The sequence below is a fragment of the Salvia hispanica genome, chromosome 1 (genome assembly GCF_023119035.1).
Source record: "Salvia hispanica cultivar TCC Black 2014 chromosome 1, UniMelb_Shisp_WGS_1.0, whole genome shotgun sequence".
Classification (NCBI taxonomy): Eukaryota; Viridiplantae; Streptophyta; class Magnoliopsida; order Lamiales; family Lamiaceae; genus Salvia; species Salvia hispanica.
Window position 1 is genome coordinate 36,296,093 of NC_062965.1, and position 16,278 is coordinate 36,312,370.

Below are 16,278 nucleotides of genomic sequence, written 5' to 3' on the forward strand. Positions count from 1 at the left end.
ATCTGGCCGATCTGTCTGTAAGAGTAGTGAGGCCCGATTAAATAAAAAGCGGCAGCCCAAATTGTCTTCTCAAAATCTCTAATACCAAAACCCTACCTCACAACCATCATATAATCTCACTTGGCCATCAAACTCGTCAGACTGCAGCGGCTGCCATGGGTAAGTGTTGCACTGTCGCCATTTCTCCGCCGTGCCGATTCTGACCGATTTTGTTCGGATTTTCAGGTGCCTACACTTATGTGTCGGAGCTATGGAAGAAGAAGCAATCCGATGTGATGCGATTCCTTCTCAGGGTTCGCTGCTGGGAGTACCGACAGCTTCCTGCTGTTGTACGCGTCACCCGCCCCACGCGACCCGACAAGGCCCGCCGCCTTGGTTACAAGGCCAAGCAGGTAGCTATACATTAACGGATCTCAACTTATTACTGCCTGTGCCTTTGTATTTGAAGAATTTAGGTTAATTGTGTGATTTGATTTATGTCTTCTCTGCTTTCCGTTTTCTATATGTAATTTGAATTTATGGAGGTGTAGATAATGGAATTATGTGTAGGGTAACGAGCTGGAGTTTAAGCATTTGGTATTAAATTAGCCTAAATTATATAACTAGGCTTCCATTATGTTGTTCTTTGTACCCAGGACTGGAATAAGGGCTTTTGAATTTGTGCTGCTATATTAGTTAAGAGTGTGAAATGATGCCTGGATGTGGAAGTCCAATCACAAGGCTAATGTTGTTTGTGTTGGATTCTTGAATTGAAATCTTAGTGTTGGATGTCCAATATCAAAGTTGTATGTTGATAGATGTTTCAGTCGATTGGTGTTTTACATGTTTTAAGAAAGGTAATTTGAACTTGATTCTATAAACCATCTATTATTTAGTTATGTAATGTTATGCGTTGTGAGTTTAGCTGTTTGTTATCTATATTTGTGTTTGTAAATCTATATCCCTTTTTCTGAATGTTCTTTTGGCTAACCTGATGCAGGGGTATGTAATCTACCGAGTTCGTATTAGGCGTGGTGGAAGAAAGAGGCCTGTTTCCAAGGGTATTGTCTATGGCAAGCCCACAAATCAGGGAGTTACTCAACTGAAGTTTCAACGCAGCAAAAGGTCTGTTGCCGAGGAGCGTGCTGGACGTAAATTGGGCGGCCTACGTGTTCTGAGTTCTTACTGGATTAATGAGGTGTGCTTTTCAGATTTACTCACACATTTGATACTTGCACTATTTTTTTCTTTTCATGCAATAATGTTGAGCACGCATCTTGCTATGTAATTTGATTGTCTTGTGTGCTTAAATAAACAAATACACTTCTGTACAACTTGCATGATGAGCTTACCTTCTGACTAACTTAGTTATCATACCTCTTGCTTCACTTTTTGAGTAGCTATAATTGAGTGCTGATCTTTTTACAGTTTTATATACGAAAGAATGCTCTTACAAGATACTGAAATAAAGCTTGCTTATTTATGCTGTTCTGTGAATGTGCTTATTTATTCTCTGCTGGTGACATGAAATTAAAATTTGTTATTGCAGGACTCTACTTACAAGTACTTTGAAGTAATATTGATCGATCCAGCTCACACTACAATCCGCAATGACCCACGTATCAACTGGATCTGCAACCCAGTCCACAAGCACAGAGAGCTTCGAGGACTTACATCGGCTGGAAAGAAGTTCAGGGGTCTCAGAGGCAGGGGCCACTTGCACCACAAAGCACGCCCTTCAAGAAGGGCCACATGGAAGAGAAACCAGACCCTTTCTCTTCGCCGTTACCGTTGATCATGATCATTTTTGGGTTTTCGATATCAGACTCCAAATATGGTTTGTGTTCCAGGAGTTGCACACTATCTTTAGGAGAGTCTTTAAGTTTATTTGTTGAGCGTGTATTACAGATTTATTGTTATTGAACTATTATTATCTTTGAATCTCGGTTTGCATTCAAAATTATACCCGTGAACAGTTGATTACAATTTTGCTGCTGTAGCTGGTGGCTTGCTTCGTTCCTTGAATTACTACTCTATACTAAAATCCACCAAAAATGCACCCTGAATTGCGATATGCATTCTTATAGCAAGGCAATATATTACTCCTTTAACAAGATATGGTATTCCCTCTGTTCTATTTAAAATCACTTGTTTTAGAAAAATCTTAATGATTAGTTAAAATGAAGGAAAATAAAGTAAGAAAGAGAATAATGTAGAAGAGTCTTTTCCATATTTATTTTCTGTCTACTTTAACTATTTTTTACAAAACATGTGAGAAAAATGAGAGTGGTCGTCTTACCTAGGACAGTGGAGTGAAAAAAATACTAACATTCTTGTGATTACTAACTGTTTGTTTGGTGGACTACTTATCTTGAGATAATAAACAAACTAGAAATAAATTAATGGTGAGACGATACAAAATGACAGTGGACTATAGTTTTTGGGACGAAGAAATGGAGTATAAAAATTAATTTAAGAGAGAATACTTTTTGAAATTTGAATTTGATATAAATATTCGACTTATAATATGATCATTTGATATGACATAAAATATTAACTTTAGTCCAAATGGTTAAAAACATCTCACTTTTCTTATAGTACTAGTATTTAACTCTAACAACTTAATAAAATACTCAGTATTACTTAAAATGGAAATAGTGCAAAATAGTTCGGTGGGGGTCGAAACAAAAAAGTGTGAGTAACATGAGACGGATGATTAGATTGGATCGTTTAAACATCTTTTACTAAAACGTATGATTGGATTGGATGGATATTGAAAATGTAAGAAACAAAACAATTATGGTCTTATACTTTTAGGAGTCGTTCGCTTTACCAGATGGGGAAAAGTCAGAATAATTTCTTGGCCGCAATTTTTAGTGTAGGGCCCACATGAGCACAAATTTAAATCTAGTGTTCGGCTTTTCAGTATTTAGTTCTGATGTGGGCCATGATATAATATTATTCAAATACATAATGCTTGATTTTACTTCAAATTGACGGTAGTACCCCTACACTCTGTAGTCAGATTGGGGTAATCGAAATTTTGGAGGGTGAAAGTGTCATTGTCGTCGCCAATTCTTGATGTGGTTTTCAATGCAGAATTTAATACCACCACTTGCCAAAGATTTGAAAATCCCCATTTCAGGATGCTACAGTGCGGGCCGTGGTTATTTCCTTGGGCTCTCCAGAATTTAATTAAACACACCGAACAATTCAATTGCTTAGATTTGCATCCATATCTGGGCTTAACAGACAAGGCGAACACTCCTTATAATAAGTAGAGTTAAGTACTATTTTTTATCCTAAACATATGGCCGATTTATAATTTTGGTCAAGAAAATTCACTTTTTGAAAATTGAATCCAAAACATATGAAAATGATGTCGAATAGGTCTTTTTTTAACGGTTTCCATCATTTTTTACGGTCAACCGTCAATTAGTCCAAATTTGACCCGATTAGACTTAATATGAGATTATTAGTAGGTTAATATTAAGCTAATTCTTTTGCTAAATAACTAATTTTTTTATATTTAAATTTGAGTAACAAATCTTCTAAATTCACTTATTATCTTTTAACTTTTCATTTGAGAAAAAAACGAAATGTCAAACTCTCTCTTCTCTTTCTTCTCTCTCTTCTATCTCGTCACTCTCCTAAGAAACCTTAGTTCCTATTCCAACCAAGAACTAGCCGATTCCGACCGATTATTGTGTTGGTTTCCATGAGTTGGAAGTTGCTGTACCCAAACTTTTGTTGCAGTGACGGTCTCGTCAACGTGAAAGTTGCATATGCAAGGAAGAGGAAGTCCACACATCAGCCTGAAAATGAAGCCGAAGAAGGTCCGTCAGCTACTTGTAGTTATGAAAAGAACGATTCTTTGAAGCAAAACGAACAAGGCTCGTCGGCGGCGTCGGGGTTTCTGGGTTCTTCTAACCCTAGTTCTCACGCGGAAGTCCATTCTTCTCCGATTCCAGAAGTTGAAGACAACATTGAATACTTAGTTTCGCTGGTTTTGGAGTTTTGATGGTGTTAGGGATGATGCAGTGCCTAAGACAACATTTGTTTTGGATGTAATTCGGCACTGGGTGTGGTTAATGTTCAGGACCAAGTGGAAGTAGATAATGAATATGAAGGACTACTTTGTCTTGTAATTTGTTGTCTATTTTTTTTTTTTAACATTTACATATAATTCCAAAAATGTTTTTTTTAAAAATCAACATTAGCTACAGTAATAAAAATCGGCTAATCGGGGTTTATTTTTCACTAATTGATGGTTGACCGTCAAAAATGACGGAAACCGTAAAAAATGGACCTATTCGACAACATGAATGTTTCGGACCAAAATCGTAAATCGGTCATATGTTTAGGACCAACATAGGAGTATTTTGCTCTAATAAGTATCTACATTGTTGAATATTTATTTTTTGATTAGTTTTAATTTTTAACAGAAAATAAGACAGAAATTTTTGAGATGGGACAGTGACCAAGCAGCTGTCCGGCCATGGAGTATGTTTGCCATATTTTTGTTCCAATGTACCTAATCCTCATATAGTGATATACTTACTATTCCAATATTTGAGCAGTAGGGTAGGGGAATACCAAATATCTGCTTATATAGTACCTTATTTTATATCTCTAGGGTTTATGAATATTGTTTGATTCTGCGATCTTATTTGTCTGGCTGACAGGTAAAGGAGTAATGAAATAAAACCTATCAACTCTGTCTGTACCGTTTTTTGCTTCGCCTACAAACAAAGAGAATATAATTGTAATATCTCAACGCCATTCTCAATGGTAGAACAATATTTCACATCTTTTAGTACTTGTTTAGAATCTCATCACTTCAAATTATGACATTTTACTTCACAATTTCTACTTTTTATTACTATACCAACTTAAATTAGAGAACAATGACATGTAAGTGACAGTGTGACACATTCTCTTTTCTAGATAGTACTTACAACATAAATATCATATCATGAAATTGTAGAATGTGATCCTCTACATTGTGTGAAACGTAGAGGCTATATATGGTCCTATTAAATGACTGTGCTTGGCTTCGAATTGCATAAACTCTTTTATTTTTTCTAATTTAAACATATGGAATCTTGCGCATCATTATTTTCTTCCATAAATCTCTAATCATACACCAAATCTCATTTTTTGTCTAGAAAACTTTTCCAATTATACTGCAAATCCAAACTTATTTTGGATACTTCTATGGAACAACTACATATATAGGGCTACTACAAAAATTTTGTGAGACATACTAAAAAATTGTACTCCCTCCGTCCCGCTTAAGATGACACGTTTTCCTTTTTAGTTTGTCTCAACTAAGATGACACATTTCCTTTTTTGATAGCTTTCTCTCTCCAATTAATACACTCAACCACTTTTTCTCACTCCTATTAAAATATCTATCTTTTTTTATCTCTCTACTTTAATACTTACACCCACCTTCTCTCTCTCCAATTAAACACTTTAACCAATAACTCCTAAAACCCTGTGCCGGCTAAGCAATGTGTCATCTTAGTCGGGACGGAAGGAGTATAAAATATGAGTTTAGTGTAAATGATTATAGTAAAATAACTTTTTGATAGGACATATACTCAAAAATGAGTTTGAATTTGACGTAAATAATTAGAAATGGCCTTATGGAGTATCTCTATTCATTGTTTATTTTCTGCCTTTGTACCTATGTCACCGGGACTTAAATCTATGTCCTCTTGGTGGAAAGTGAGTTTTGTCAATCAAGAACACAATATTGAAACATGTAAAAGAATTGAAGACTTCCATCCAAGGTGGTTGGACTTCTATTAGGACACAAGGTATGTATATTATGGGAAATTAATGAAGCTAGTATATATAGGCTCCTCCATCCAAGATAAGTGAGTTATATTCCTCTTTAGATTGTCTCATTATAAGTGAGTCATTTCTCTTTTTAGCAAAAAAACAGCTCTATTATTTTATTCTCGCTTTATCAATTCCTTATCTTGGGACGGAGGGTGTACTTACTTCATCCCATAAAAATATGGACATTTGGGACGACATGAGAATTAATGCACAACACAATTGATAAAGTAAGAGAGATGGAAAGAAAAAGTAATTATAGTATTGTTAGCATTGAATGAGACTCGCCTTGTTAGAGAGAAAGAAGTTACCAAAAATAGAAGAAAATATATTTATGGGACATCCCAAAATGAAAAATGTTCTTATTTTTATGGGACAGAGAGAATACTTATAAACTAGATCATATCCAAATCAATAAATAAGCTAGTATAAGCTAGTTTATTTCAAAATAAAATAGAAATACAGGTCATATGTCACGGGGACTTAAAATTCTATGTCCTCTTGGATGTCGTTCGGTTGTTATGACTCATTATCATATGATTATCATATTATCCATTTAGGATTAAGTTATGAGATTATTTTAGTTGAAGGTGGATATCTATGACTCATTATTATATAATTATCCATATGGAATTAAGTTGTGAGATTCAATCTCATGAAATTAAACATGATACATATTCAATTATGGCCGAAAGAATTTTGTTAATAAGAACACAATATTGAGACATGTTAAAGAATTGGAGACTTGTCTCCAAGGCGATTGGATTTCTGATTACTTTGTATAGAACGCAAGCAAATCTCCCTCTGTCCGCAAATAGGAGCTCCATTTTTTCATTTTTAGTCCGTTCGCAAATAGGAGTCCTGGTTCGTAATTATTATAAATGGTAAAGAGGCCCCATATTTCAGTAACTCATTTCACTCATATATCTTTTTAAATTAATATATATATAAGTGAGATTCCTATTTCACTAACTTTTTTTCACCCACTTTCTTAACCTTTCTTTAACCCATACCAGAAAGAAATGTGACTCTTATTCGTGCCGGTACGAGTTATGATTTGAATTAGCTAATTGAAAGACCGAGAATATATGTAAGTACCTACCATTCAAGAATTGAAAGGACATGGTACAAAAAAAATGAATAAAATAATGTGAAAACATGCTAATAATTTCCCCATGAGCTGACTACTAAATGCTATTCAACCACTAAAAATAGGAAATCTATGTGAAGTAGCAACTTGTGTAGCAATTTATTTGGTACTGATACTGTTTTGATTGTAACCATCCCTTTAAATTTGAGGGCATTTGCCTTTGAAATATCTTTGCTTTACAGCCTGAGGTTACACCTTTGTCAGGTTTTGTGTGTTAAATCAAAGATTCTCTTTGCGGTTAATGGCAAAGATTTTCATTGTAAAAACCTTTGCTCCGTAATTCTGGGAGCTCTAATATATGGAATGATTTCTCCCTACTAATATATGTAGAAAAATAAATTAATTCTTATATATGACCAATTTAAAGCACTTCGATTAGAGTGATTATCTGTCTACAATCTTTTGTAGTTATGGAATAATGAACGATGATGTCGATGTATTTTGAATAATCATGGTACAATGTATAATGAATTCAATGGGTTTTATTATGAAGTAGGAGTACTACTTGCTATAGATTTTTTAATGACAAATGCCAGTTTCAATGAAGTTGATAAACCTTAAATTAACTCATAAAAATCTTTAAAAAAAATTAATTTTATATAACTCTCTCAATTTAAATATTTTTCACATATCACATACTCCGCACGTCCCATAAAAATGGACTAAATTTCTTTTTCCGTCCGTCTCATAGAAAAAGTATATATCCATTTAAGTAAATAATTTCACTCTCTTTACTTCATTTATGAGTCCCACATTCCTCTACACTATTAAACTTATTTTCCTCTTCTATTTTATTTTATCAATTATGCATTAAACCTCGTATCATTCCAAAATGACTCATTTTTATGAGGCGGAGAGAGTATCAAATTAAAGTAAATTTTATGAGGATTCTAACGAATCTCAATTATATATGTTTAGGAGAAGAAATTTACATTAAAAATATGTAGATTCCCTCCGTTCCATAAAAGATGTCTAACTTTCCTTTTTAGGTTGTCTCATTAAAGATGTCACATTTTCATTTTCAGAAAATTTTCTCTCTCATATTAATATAAATATTATAATTTCTCTCCCCACTTAACATATGTAAAACAAAACTTCCTAAAATCATGTGTCATCCCTTAAGTGTGACATCTTTTATGAGACGGATGAAGTACTCATTTTTATATATCTAAAATGACCTATAGTATAATACTCTTTATTTCATTGTATAATACTCCAAGTCAATGTGACCTGAGTTCAATGTATATTATGCCGAAAAAATGTCATATATGTAAGTGTGTTTTTAAATTTGCGAACTATTATGGTTTATGAAGTGTTTTGCAGTGGTGTAATGATCCAAATGCACATACTAGTATAAAATGACTTAAGTGGAGTATACATAATGTCAAAAAAATGTGACTATATTTTTAATCATATTTGTATATTGAAAACAATATTCAGTAGGACCATTTTATCTTGTAATGCCCTATTAATGTGTAGATAATGAACACATAATAATTAAATTTCCATAATCTAATTTTTCATCTAATTGACCACAATTTGCCTTAGTTTTGAGATAAGATTTGTTTTCACTTTAATCGTACCATATATTATAGACTTATAGTAACTCTATCTGAACTTCCATAACCTCTAACTAACTTTATGAGGTGCCTTAAAGGCTATAACTTTTAAAGTCTCTTTTAAAGTCTCTTTTAACATATAAGTTGCATAAACTTTGAGAATGAACACAACAAAATTACAAATCTTCATCTCTCTCAAAGTTCCCTTGCATTCTTCATTTAGTGCATAAGAAGTTCGTTCACCAATGCCTAGTGAATTTGAGGTGCTTCTACACGCTAGAAGGAAGTCGTTTTATCTTTGGGACAATCTAATCCGAAAGCACTAGCCATGACATAATTTTTGTTACGAAAGAGGGATTTTCTCTGCTCGACTTACAACTGATTTGTTGTAATTCCCATTTCATTTTTGTTATTCATTTCCTTCGATTATAATAGTAAGATTACGACATGTAAACGACTCGGATTTCTCCCATATTTCTAACAAGCTAATGATAGTATATATTAGCTATTAAAATTGCAGCCCATATGGTTGTCTCAAGTCTCATATTCTTGAATATTGTAATCATTGGCCAGGGTGAAGCATACGAGAATCTTGGGACCTACATTTTTCAATTATATAAATACCCACCAAAATAAGTTTAACTATAACCAAATTAGTTTCTCGTCTCTTGCAACATATTCATGGGGATGGGCAAAGCTTTTGTTTTCTTGATGATGGTGGTCATTCTAGGAGTCCTATTTGTAAGTAGTGAAGGACGAATCTTGGTTGAAAGAAAAGGTTTGCAAGCTTCAAAGATGAGATACAAGGGTGCAAATAAGGATTATTTTCGACCTACCACACCGGGCCATAGTCCCGGTATAGGCCATTCTACGCGTGACTGAATCATTTTTTGTATCTAATCATTCACATTCAGCTTCATCTTTTCTTTCTAATTTGTAAATTTCCAATCTACTTTACTTCGCCATGTTTTTATTTTTGGAGTTTGTTTTGCTTTGGGAGAGTTGAAACACTTTGATGATGGTTGATATATAAATAAAATCCTTTTTATTAATTGCTCTAATTGACAACTACTTTTAATTTTTGCATTGCGAAGAGCTACTGCACATGATGCATCTTCTTTGTTGGATGTGTGCAATGTCTTCAAATTTCATTTTGCATCAACTTCAAATCAAACTAATTTGTGGTAGTAGCATAGTTAATCTTTGGACCACGAAAGAACTTCAAGGTTGCTACATCGATAAGTACTAGTATAGTTTTTTTTGATAACTTGCAATCAACAAAAACTAACTTATTAAAGGTATAAAGAAATTAATTATGTCTAAAAGAATCAATATTAGTTGAGATATTTTGGCACAGGCATTTTTGAAGAAGATTGTTTTCTTTTCTTTCCAATTTTTTGGGAGGTAAGTTGGAAACATGGTTCTTGAATCTTCTATTATTAGTAAATTCAGTTCATCGAAATTAAATGATTTCGAGAGTTCGACACTCTTGAATTTATTCATGTTCGGCCGAAAGAAAAAATATACTAATTGAATAGTTAGCAAAATTATTGGAATGGATTTTTTCTTTAATCCTTCTTTTTCTCTGCTCTTTAATTAGTTTTGGAGGAAGGATTCTCAATTGTTTATACGTACGTATAAGTAAAGCCGAATTCTTGATGAATAAAAGTTCAATATAATCTACTTGTAGAACAATAAAATATAGATATAAGTGGAGAAGTATATAGACGTAATAGTAGAGAATAGCAGTAGGTGTATTTCATTACTCAGCATAGGCCACGTATATATAGTAATTCCTTCGTTTCTTTTTTTATAGTTGAGTCATTTTTCCATTTTGAAAAGTTTCTTCATAGTTGAGTCATTTCTAAATATGGTAACCTTTTTCTCTTTCTTACTTTACTCTGTCTTACTTTATTCTCTCTACTTTATTCACTTTATACTTTATTCTCTCTACCTTTTCTTCTCTCTTACTTTTTTATCTATTTATTTAACACATCCAATATTACTTTCTAAAATTCCGTGCCGAAAAATTTCGCCTCAACTATGGCGAAACGGAGGGAATATTGTACAAGAGATCAAGCTAGACCATGTCACACCACTGCTATAGGATACTGATATTCTTAGCACTACGAGTTATATAAAATTTACTAAGAACGTAGAAATAACTCATAAAATGTGAGTATTTCATTTATATTTGAGTAAAGGCTAAAATTGGTCCTGAACATATGGTCATTTTACTTTTTTTGGTCCTAAACATTATCTTTTGGATTTTTTGGTCCTGAACATATGGAAATTTGATCATTTTGGTCCTCCGTCAACATTTCCGTTAAAAACTAACGGTCAACGGGTTATTTCCCGATTTTGACCAAATTAAACTTTTAATTCTGATTTTTTACTCCCTAATTAACTCTCTAATTATTTTTACAAATATTAAAATTGGTGAAGAGGAGAGGTTGAGAGAGAGAGAGAGTTTGACCGATAGTGATGGAGGGAGTAGTAATCTGCCTCCGGCAGTCGCCGATGTGAGGGCGACGGGAGCTGGGCGGCGGAGTCGACGGGTTTGCCGTTTCTGGGATTCTCTAATTTATAAAAATAAGTCCTCCCCTTTTCAGCATTGCCGCTGCTGTTGCATGAATCGACGTCGTCGAATTCGAAAGGTATCGACAAAATTCCTCCCCCTTTCAGCGGCGCTCAGTTTATTCCAACCTCCGAATTTCAATTCTCGAGCTTCGACACGAATAATGCTAGTTCGTATGCATTTGACCATCACTTCGCTGGAAATCTCGATTCGATGGAGGAGTCGACAATCACCAGCGTGAATGCTCCGGGAGCGGCGTGGGAGATGGATTTGCCGAATTATTGGAGCTGGAACGACATCGATGCGTTGACTTCGGCTGATCTGAGTTTTGTCGTGGGATGATGATGAAGAAGACAAGCCACTCATCAAACCCTAAAATTCTGATTTGGGGATTAATTTGTATCTTATGGTGGTTTGATCCATTTAAGATGTGGAGGATTAATGCCTTAAAAGAATATTTATAAAAATAATTAGAGAATTAATTAGGGAGTAAAAAATCAGAATTAAAAGTTTAATTTGGTCAAAATAGGGATTAAATCCGTCGACCGTTAATTTTTAACGAAAATGTTGACGGAGGACCAAAATGATCAAATTTCCATATGTTTAGGACCAAAAAATCCAAAAGATAATATTTATGACCAAAAAGGTAAAATGACCATACGTTCAGGACCAATTTTGACCTTTACTCTTTATATTTTAAGTCATGACAATTGTTGACTTTTAGGTTGAATTACAATAGAGAAAACATCTGAATACAATTTTGCACTAATAAGGACATTTTATTCTATAAGTCACATAGGAGTTTATCATCAAATTCCATCAGATTACTCATTATATATAGGGCACGCATTCTGGGGTTGCGCGGGCCGTCTACATCCGCAACAACGCATGCAGTCGTGTCCGGCCCAAACTCGGCATCATGCCATTGTCCGCAAAAGCAGTTGCCTGACGAGTGCCCTAAGAATTAAACACGAGTATGAAAACTACACGCTACAGTTAAGAACTATTCGATGATATGAAATCGATTGATCTCTCTTTTGGTTCGGTCCGGTTCACATCATCAATGTTTATGCACAAATTACAGACCTATACATCATGTGGAAAATATAACCAAAATGAAAAGAAATACTACAAAGAAAGGAAAAGGAAAAGAAAACTTGGATTGGAGTTGGACAGAGATCAACATTGCATTGATCACCTGATAAACTTTGTGGCATCCGGCCAAAAAATGTGCAGCTTCTATCAGTCATCAATGGCCTCTAACCCTAATTACTGTAGTCAGTGTGGAGGAAGCTCTCATATACTGTTCCTCGTAGAATCTTGTCGACGTCATCCCAATTCTTGATATGCTCCGACAGTGATCCTCGGTGTATCTTCACCTGCCGGCTGCTTAAATCCATTAATGGCAGCCCGAGAAATCTTTGAACATCCATCAGTTTCTGCAGCAAAGGAAAATGCAGTTAGGAACCATCATTTTGTGACAAGTCTAGAAAACCAATGTGAAGATAAAAAGCAACTTACGGTTTGATTCTTTATGAGATCCTCATAATACAAGATAATATGCCTTGTGCGGCTGAAATACTCCAGCGCCTCCAAGACCATCTTCTCCATGACCTTTAAATCATTCACCAACGAAGTAGTGTTGATTTCCGGTTTATATTTTGAAAGAGTGTCAGCCTACAAGGGATTAGACACCGTAAGCACATACAGTTGGTTGGATGGGAGTTGAACGATCAACAACACAGGTGGCTCCGTACATACCTCTTCATGTGAGTGCACATGAGACTTGTGCATCCCATTTAGGAGTTTAGCGTAACGATCATAAGAATTAGCAAGAACAGAAACCATCCGCCTAAGCAGATTTCTCCGGACAAGGAAGATTACAGAAACACCTCTATCATTGAAGTAATCTGCAATTTCCTTATGGTACTCCATCAACCCCTGCATCAGCAGTAAAGTGAAAGTTAAAAAAGACAGAGCCTCAAAGACGAAGCACTAAGGAAAAATTTGAACAGCTATCTGATTTCTAATTATGTGAAACGAAGCCTGAAAACATGCAGAATCTTTACTACTAACTAAAGGCTTTCCTTCCTCAAATTTAAGTAATCCTCAATACTGCCAATAATAAGATAATCATCAAGTTAGTGCTATTTACAAGTTGTAGATTCTTGTTCATCAATCTCTTTACACCTGAGGATTAATTGTGCTATGGAGTGTTTCAAGTTACCATACGAACTTGATCAGTTGATCTTCACAGTTCACTCCCTTTACCTTGTCGTTGGAAGCAGAAAGCATAGTTTATTTACAAAGAATCTTTGGAAGTTCCTAAACAGAGTTTTTAGTGCAGGAAAAATGGATAATGCAACGGAACCCCAAAATATATTAAAAAAAAAAAGAACATAGAAAGATGCAAATTATGGCTCCCTGCTTTAAAGCATTCTTAGCTAACCTGGTTAAGCATCCACTTGAAGCCAACCGCGGCTGAGCACTCATTCTTGGAAGCACTTGTGAACATGTCCAAATTGTAGACTCTATCCAGAGTCGAGATAATTGAAGAGGCATTGCTTCTCCTTTCTTTAACAGAAAATATCTCCCCATTTGAGCTTACATTGGTGTGGTTGTTCAACAATGTCTCGAACCATCCGCTTCCAGATCTTTGCATCGATAAAATAGCAAAAAGCCGCACTGGATTACTAGCACATTCGGCCCTGCCATAAAATTAAAGAACATTCATATCTTATACATTCCATTATTCCATAATAGCAAAGCTGGTATTAAACACGTGTGGATACTTGCCTGCTAAACGAAGTGGGCTTTGGGTAGTGCAAGAATGGAGTTTGAGACCTATCGATGGCGTTATCATGACAATTCCTCTGACTAACTTCGATGTTGTGGAACTTAGTACTTGTATGAATGCTAGTTTGTTTTAAACAGACTGAACAGATATAAATACCACAGGCCATAGCGAATACTAAAACAAGCATCCGCAACGAAGCTGGAGATTTCTTGGGAGGTTTTATGATTATAGAATCCTGTCATTACAAATGGAAATGATGAGTCCACTAATACACAAACACCTTCAGAAGAGAAGTCAAATATATATGTTGTGATTGAATTCATCAAACCTTCACCTCTTCCTACCATCTCCCAATAAATGGAAAATGGAAATCAATTTACTAAAATGATGTAAATATAAATGCTCATGTAGAAAGATGAAAATCAACCCTATTTTACAGGAATGGACCCAAATTGAAGATAAAACACTTCAACCCCATTGCAGGCCACCACAAAATTTTAATTTCAAACAACATTTCAAGATTTCTCAGAAGCCAAACTACATAAAACCTAAAGCTCAAAACCTCATTTAGTAACATTAACAACCCTACTAATCATTGAAGTCAAAGCTTCAACTTCAGAAATATGAGCAAGAAAAAAGACAGAAAAATTCAAACTTTCCTCTACAGAACTACAATCTGCTACTTTAACTCAAACAAATCTACCAAGCTACCAAGAGAAGAAGAAAAAAAAAAAGAAAAAAAAAATAAGGAAGAAAAATCAAACCTTAGTGAAAAGACAGATTTCTTCGGCCATAGTAACCAATTTCCCCCCAAGAATGAAGAGAAACCAGAAGGGTTCTTCTGAAAGAGCTCAGATTTCTTGAACTACTCCTCCACCATCTCCAAGACTAGATTTTTATATTGTCTAGAAACAATGCATTACATTACATATACATTTATATATAAATATGAAGAACAGATTTCAATTTTCAAGGGTAGTTGAGTTGAGCAATGGCAGAATTAGGAGCTCCTCGTTAAGAACAAAATAATAAAGACAAACAGCTGGGGGGCGCTCTTTCCGCTGCTGCTATCTTTTTTCCTTCTTCTTCTCCGTTTTTTATTACAACGTAGAATCTGGCACAAAGAGTGTGTGTTTGTCTGTGTGGGAATTTTGATGTGTGGCTAGATTTTTGTTTTTGTAATGTGGAAGAAGGGTCTCATTCAATTTGAGAAACAGCCATACTTGTTCGATTTCAGGCGTGCAAATTGGTAAAGCTGACGACGCCTTATTGTTTTTTTTTTAAATCTTAGTTATGACTTTTGTTTTGGTCCACAATGAATTGGTAAGAATTGTTCTATGGCAATAAAATACGTATATTCGATTATTTTATGTGGAAAAGAAGAAGCCTATTTTGGAAATACTCACTTCTTTCATTCAAAATTAATGGCTTTTACCATTTTATTCATACCCTAAATTTATCAATTTATAATTTTCGTATTTTTTTTCCTTTGAAGTCCATTCTCAACCAGTAAACTGTCTCTTTTAAGGCCCGATCCTAATCGGAGTCTTTCCGAGCCTGATCAAGTTATTTAGATTCTAGTACCACCTGTTAGGATCATTGATTGTATATTAATTGGATGTTGTTTACTTTGAACTAAGCTCGCTCAAATTTATTTTTAAATCATTCTTTAAAAAAACTCAAACTAATTAAAATTCAACACTTAAATATTGCTTCCAAAGTCTTCCATTGTTCGATGTAAAATAAGTTTGCAACCCAACAAATACAATTCAACTTTAATTTTTACTTTAGAATATAAATTATACAACAAAAATTTATTTTGTTAACCTAATTTTACTTTTGTCAGATCATAATATGGATAATTAAACTTAGTTTGAAAAATCACACGAGCATGTCAAAACAAAAGTTGGTGCAAAAATTAGAAAATGCTTAAATTTCAGATTTTATGATATCCAATTGATCAACTTCGAATACCCATATCAGATAATTGGATACTCAAATCAATAATCGGATTAGGAATTAGATGTGGTATCCGCATATGTTCGTTTTCCCATCCCCTGTTTGTGTCACATCAGTAACGATGATAAAAAAAATAGATTTGAGGCCTATAGTTTATTTTCAAGTGTTATATGTAAGAGAAGAATGTTAATACTCACTATTTTTTTAATTAATGTTAAATTTCACGTAACCAAGAAAGCCACATAGATTTGTGAAATTACACGTCAAAACTCAATGGCAGGAATGACTTCTGAGGACAAAATTAACCAAAAATTTAAACATTAGGTCTATGCAATTAACTAAGGATGAGCCATTTTCTTTGAAACGGTCAAATGATGGGCCACACTACGGGTTTGCGACGAAGAACAAA

At 34.4% G+C, this 16,278-nt stretch overlaps 2 protein-coding genes across 4 annotated transcripts; one reads left to right on the forward strand and one right to left on the reverse strand.

The window, feature by feature from the left end:
- On the forward strand, positions 1-1,920 carry LOC125209517 (60S ribosomal protein L15-like). The gene is made up of 4 exons (XM_048109120.1): positions 1-159; positions 226-392; positions 980-1,177; positions 1,529-1,920. Exons 1-4 carry the CDS (start codon positions 156-158, stop codon positions 1,772-1,774), a joined length of 615 nt encoding a protein of 204 aa, XP_047965077.1. The 5' UTR covers positions 1-155; the 3' UTR covers positions 1,775-1,920.
- A 9,979-nt stretch (positions 1,921-11,899) lies between these two features.
- LOC125204731 lies at positions 11,900-15,167 on the reverse strand. 3 transcript variants are annotated; one of them, XR_007173627.1, is made up of 7 exons: positions 14,675-15,167; positions 13,910-14,145; positions 13,563-13,821; positions 12,875-13,054; positions 12,635-12,790; positions 12,312-12,552; positions 11,900-12,070 (listed from the first exon to the last, which is right to left on the reverse strand). XR_007173627.1 is itself a non-coding variant. In XM_048103446.1 (6 exons), the coding sequence occupies exons 1-6, from the start codon at positions 14,702-14,704 to the stop codon at positions 12,379-12,381; spliced, it is 1,035 nt and encodes a 344-aa protein (XP_047959403.1). In that variant the 5' UTR covers positions 14,705-15,166; the 3' UTR covers positions 12,125-12,378. The 3 variants fall into 3 exon arrangements, 1 of the variants encoding a protein (XP_047959403.1); XR_007173625.1 differs by lacking the exon at positions 11,900-12,070 and adding an exon at positions 12,125-12,199 and having other exon boundaries at positions 14,675-15,166; XM_048103446.1 differs by lacking the exon at positions 11,900-12,070 and having other exon boundaries at positions 12,125-12,552; positions 14,675-15,166.
- Between the last annotated feature and the right edge of the window lie 1,111 nt (positions 15,168-16,278).

Excerpts from the sequence above, each read along its gene's own strand:
- LOC125209517 (XM_048109120.1), top strand. Across the intron at positions 393-979 it reads TTGGTTACAAGGCCAAGCAG|GGGTATGTAATCTACCGAGT; the intron begins GTAGCTATACAT and ends AACCTGATGCAG. Across the intron at positions 1,178-1,528 it reads GTTCTTACTGGATTAATGAG|GACTCTACTTACAAGTACTT; the intron begins GTGTGCTTTTCA and ends TTGTTATTGCAG.
- LOC125204731 (XM_048103446.1), bottom strand. The coding sequence starts at position 14,704 with ATGGCCGAAGAAATCTGTCTTTTCACTAAG. Across the intron at positions 13,822-13,909 it reads AAGCCCACTTCGTTTAGCAG|GGCCGAATGTGCTAGTAATC; the intron begins GCAAGTATCCAC and ends ATTTTATGGCAG. Across the intron at positions 13,055-13,562 it reads TCAAGTGGATGCTTAACCAG|GGGTTGATGGAGTACCATAA; the intron begins GTTAGCTAAGAA and ends CTGCTGATGCAG.